Genomic DNA, 5204 nt, shown 5'->3' on the forward strand with positions numbered 1-5204 from the left:
AGGAGTCCTGGGAAGGAAGGAGCAGGGACAGAGGGAGAGAAGGAGGCTCTAGGGAGAGTCTCACCAATCCTGAATGTCCTCAGCTGAGTAATGGTGTGGACAGATACATCTCCAAGGACGAGCTGAACAGGGCTGCATCCAAAACCAAAAGCACTCTCCGCATTTTCCTGAACAAGGTAAAGCCCCTGCCAAGATCCTACTGGCCTTCCCATCCCTTCCTCTCTCTTTCTCCCCCATTCTCTTTCCTTCTCTTGTTTTTTTTTTCTTTCCTCTCACTGTCTTTTCTTTTTAAAAAAATTTAAATATTTATTTATTCATTCCCTTTTGTTGCCCTTGTTATTTTATTGTTGTAGTTATTATTATTGTTGTTCTTGATGTCATCATTGTTGGCTAGAACAGAGAGAAATGGAGCGAGGAGGGGAAGACAGAGAGGGGGAGAGAAAGACAGACACCTGCAGACCTGCTTCACCGCCTGTGAAGCGACTCCTCTGCAGGTGGGGAGCCAGGGGCTCGAACCGGGATCCTTACGCCGGTCCTTGCGCTTCATGCTACATACACTTAACCCACTATGCTACTGCTGACTCTGTCTTTTATTTTAATTTTTTTCTTTCATCTCCTCTCCTTCCCCCTTCTCTCCTTTAATTTTTATTTATTTATTTATTTTACTTTTCTCAAAGCCCTGTTTACCTCTGGCTGATGGTGGTGGTGGTGTTAGTGTTCGAGTGTGTGTGTGTGTGTGTGTTTAGGATGTGTTGAACCCAGGAACACATAGCCTCAGACATGAAAGTGTTTTCGCAAAACCAATATGCTGTCTCCTTTTTAAAATACCTTATTTATTTACTTATTTTAATGAAAGAGAGGTCCAGAGAGAAAGAGAGAGAGACCAAAGCCCTGCTTAGCTCTGGCTGATGGTGGTGCTGGGGATTGAAATCTTAGACCTCAGAACCCCAGGCAGATGAGTCTGTTTGCAAAACAATTATGCTATGTTTCCCTGCCCACCTTTAGTTCTTTAAAATATTTTTTAAAAATTTAAATGGTCTTTATTGGATAGAGATAGCCAGAAATCAAGAGGAAAGGGGGAAGATAAAGACAGAAAAAGGGAGACACCTGCAACACTGCTTCATCACCTGCAGGTGGGGACCAGGGGTTTGAACCTGGGTCCTTGTGCATTGTGACATGTGTGCTCAACCAGATGTGCTACCACCCAGTCCCCACCCTTAGTTATTTTTATTTTATTGTAATGAAAGAGAGATACAGAGACAGAGAGAGACACCAAAGCCCTGCTCAGCTCTGGTTGATGGTGGTGCTGGGGATTGAACCTGGGACCTCAGAGCCTCAGGCAGGAGAGTGTTCTGGCAGAAACATTGCTCTGTCTCCCATGTCCTCCTCCCCTAGTGCCCTCACCCATATATCTCTGGCTGGACTCCCTCCCTGGTCACTTCCCCAGATAGTGAACCTCTCCCCTCCCCAGATCTCCCACAGGCAAGAGGACTGTCTCTCCTTCCGGATCCACCAGTACTTTGACATGGGGTTCATCCAGCCGGGATCAGTCAAGGTCTACTCCTATTACAACCTGGGTGAGCTTGTGAGCTGGGGGCTGGGGTTCCCGGGGACCAGGGACCTGTGAGTGGGGTGTCTTTGAGTTCCAGGGATCTGTGAGTGGGGTCTCAGGAGCACCCCAGGAATCTGAGGGTGGGGTGTCTGGGGGCCCCAGGGACCTGTGAATGGGGTGTCTGGGGGAGCACGGGACCTGTGAGTGGGATGTCTGAGGGTCCCAGAGACTTGTGAGGGAGTGTCTGGGGGAGCCTAGGGACCTGTCAGTGGGGTCTCTGGGGAGCCCAGGACCTGTGAGTGGGGTGTCTGGGGGGTCCCAGAGATTTGTGAGGGAGTGTCTGGGGGTTACAGGGACCTGTGAGTGGGGTCTCTGGGGAGCCCCAGGATATGTGAGTGGGGTGTCTGGGGGGGTCCCAGAGACTTGTGAGGGGGTGTCTAGGGGATCCCAGGGGCCTGTGAGGGGGTGTCAGGGGGTCCCAGGGACCTGCAAGTGGGGTTTCTGGGGGTTATAGGGACCTGTGAGTGGGGTCTCTGGGGAGCCCCAGGATATGTGAGTGGGGTGTCTGGGTGGTCCCAGAGACTTTTGAGGGAGTGTCTGGGGGTCCTAAGGACTTGTGAGTGGGGTGTCTGGGGGAGCCTAGGGACCTGTGAGGGGGGTGTCTAGGGTCCTAAGGACTTGTGAGTGGGGTGTCTGGGGGTCCTAAGGATTTGTGAGTGGGGTGTCTGGGGGAGCCCACGGACCTGTGAGGGTGGTGTCTAGGCCTCCCAGGGACCTGTCTGGAGTGCCCCAAGGTCCTGTTTGTGGAGCTGGGGCAGGAGATACCTGCGGACGGGGTTCTATGAATGCAAAGGTTGGAGGCCTGGTATCTTCTGTCTGCGCTGGATTCCCAAGTCCTCTGACCACCTCCCCCCCCACCCTCTGCCACCCCCACAGAAGAGTCCTGCACCCGCTTCTACCACCCGGAGAAGAGGAACGGGCAGCTGAGAAAAATCTGCCATAAGGGCCTGTGCCGCTGTGCAGAGGAGGGTGGGCTCCCGGGACACCCCCCCCCAGAAGCCAGCCCAGAGGACTCCACTCGGGAGGGCCGGGGTGGGCTCTGGACCAAGGAGGGAGACTAAACCCGGATCCTCTGCCCGCCAGAGAACTGCTTCATGCCCCGGGGAGAGAATGGCCTCACACTGAGCTACCGACTGGACAAGGCCTGCGAGCCCAGAGTGGACTATGGCGAGAAGAGGGAGGGGGTGGGGAGGGAGGGGGGGGAATCGCTTGGCTGGGAGCCCCTGGGAGTGGGGGGGGACACTATTCCGGGATGGGGAGGGGCAAGGAGCTGGGATGAATCTGCTAGGACCAGGGAGCCCCATGGCCACCACCCCCCATTCTGCTTAAGCGTGACCCCCAATGTCCTCCCCCCTCCCCCACTGCAGTGTACAAGGTCAAGCTGGTAGACTTGGAGTTGGCTGAGGAGTCTGACAGTTACATCGTGGTGATGGAGCAGGTCATCAAGATCGGTGAGGTCCCTCTGCATCCCTGGCTGGGGGAGGAGGTGCAGGCCTGGGAGCGGGGGCACCCCCTCTGGGCTTCCCACTCACTCAGCCCCCCACCCCAGGCTCCGACGAGGTGCAGGTCGGCCAGTGGCGCCGGTTCATCAGCCACGTCAGATGCAGGGACGCCCTGAGGCTGCAGAAGGGGAAGCAGTACCTCGTGTGGGGGTTGTCCTCCGACCTGTGGGGGGAGAAGCCCAAGTGAGTGGGGGCTGGGGGAGGGCGAGCCCTGGGGCCATGGCCCCTCCCTCTGCACCTGTGCTCCGCCCATAGCCACGCCCCTTGGACTTGTTCCTTCCTCTGGCCACGCCCCCTGTCCCAGACTCTCCGGAGACCCTTCACTCTGGCACGTGGCCCCTCCCCTTGGCCCCATATCTGTCCCTGTCCCGCCCCCCCACACTGTCTTGACCCCTTCTCTGCATCTTGACCTCCCTCCCTTAGACAAGCCCTGGTGCATCACTCCAGAAGGCGGTCCCTCCCTCTGGCCCCGCCCCTGACCTTGGCCCTGCCCCCTGACTTTAGCCCCGCCCCTGTCTAGAACACCAGCCCCACTCAAGTGGGATCCCTGGACTGTGGCTCAGCCCTGGCCCCACCCCCGACCTTGTTCCCGCCCCCTGACTACAGCCCCAACCCACCCGCACCCAAACCTTTGCGGTTCAGCCCTGGCCCCGCCCCTAGCACTAGACCCCGCCCCTGACCTTGGCCACGCCCCCTAACGTAGCCCCGCCCCTACCCGTTCCCAGTCCTTGGGTTGACACTCAACCCTGGCCCCGCCCCCTGATCCTGGTCCCGCCCCCTGTCTATAACCCCACCCCCAATCCAGGCCTGTCCCTGGGTTGTGGGCTCCACCATGGCCCAGTCCGGTGACAAATTTTGGCCCTGTCCCCATCCATGCAGAGGCCATGGATTATGGCTCCGCCCAGGCCCCGCCCCCTGACCTTGGCCACGCCCCTGACGGTAGCCCCGCCCTCACCAGGGCCCAGTCCTTAGATAGAGGCTCAGTTCTGGCCCCGCCCCTTGGCCTTGGCCCCGCCCTTACCATTACCCTGCCCCCCGGCTCTGCCCAGTCCCTGGCTGTGGCTCAGCCCTGGCCCCGCCCCTGGCCCTGGCCCAGCCCCTGAATAGCCCACCTGTTCACACCCCAGCCGGAGCTATGCCATTGGGAAAGACACGTGGGTGGAGCTGTGGCCCTCAGAAGACGAGTGTCAGGAGCCGAGGAATGAGAACTTGTGTCAGGACCTGGTCAACTTCAGGGACAGCATTCTGCTCTTCGGCTGCCCCTTATGACCACCCCCACCCCCACCCCCCAATAAAGTTTCTGTTAACTTTTCACAACACTACTCAACATTTGGGGAGGGGTATCCGGGGCTGTGTGGAGCCCAAGTGAGGCTCACCTGGCTGCCAGCACCTCCTCCAACCTCACCTGGCGTTCACCTCAGGCTTCTTCCAACTCACCTGTGTGAGCTAAGTGCCTCCCTCGGCCAGGCCAGTGCCGGGGGTTCCTGTGCCCCCCACCCCTCCATGCTACCTGCACTCAGCACCATTTTTTTCTTGATTGGGGCGGGGGTAAATGCATTACAGTCAACAGTACAATACAGTAGTATACACCTGTATAACATTTCTCAGTTTTTATTTTATTTTTTAAAAAGGTTTTCTTTATTTATGAGAAAGAAAGGAGAGAGAAGGAACCAGACATCACTCTGGCACATGTGCTGCCGGGGATCAAACTCGGGACCTTATGCTTGAGAGTCCAAAGCTTTATCACTGCGCCACCTCCCGGACCACTCTTTTTCTTTTTTTATTTCTTTATTGGGGGGATTAATGGTTTACAGTCGACAGTAAAATACAGTGGTTTGTACATGCATAACATTTCCCAGTTTTCCACTGGAAGCTTTGCTATTTTTTTTTATCCCTCTGGGAGCACGGGTCAAAGATCTTTTGGGGGTGCAGAAGGTAGGAGCTCTGGCTTCTGTAATTGCTTCTCTGCTGGACATGGACATTGGCAGGTGGATCCATACCCCCACCCTGTTTCTGTCTTTCCCTGGTGGGGCAGGGCTCTGGGGAGGCGGGGTTCCAGGACACATTGGTGAGGTCGTCTGCCCAGGGAA

General features: G+C 56.7%; 1 protein-coding gene across 1 annotated transcript; it reads left to right on the forward strand.

The window, feature by feature from the left end:
* Nucleotides 1-83: 83 nt before the first annotated feature.
* Nucleotides 84-4431, forward strand: LOC132536373 (complement C3 alpha chain-like; the record flags this gene model as incomplete). The annotated part of the gene is made up of 7 exons (XM_060184124.1): nucleotides 84-176; nucleotides 1472-1577; nucleotides 2489-2581; nucleotides 2696-2779; nucleotides 2980-3063; nucleotides 3162-3297; nucleotides 4242-4431. Coding segments are annotated over 7 exons (738 nt in total), but the record flags the coding sequence as incomplete, so codon positions are not given.
* Nucleotides 4432-5204: the final 773 nt, after the last annotated feature.

This window comes from Erinaceus europaeus, unplaced genomic scaffold (assembly GCF_950295315.1).
Source record: "Erinaceus europaeus unplaced genomic scaffold, mEriEur2.1 scaffold_777, whole genome shotgun sequence".
In the NCBI taxonomy this organism is placed as follows: domain Eukaryota; kingdom Metazoa; phylum Chordata; class Mammalia; order Eulipotyphla; family Erinaceidae; genus Erinaceus; species Erinaceus europaeus.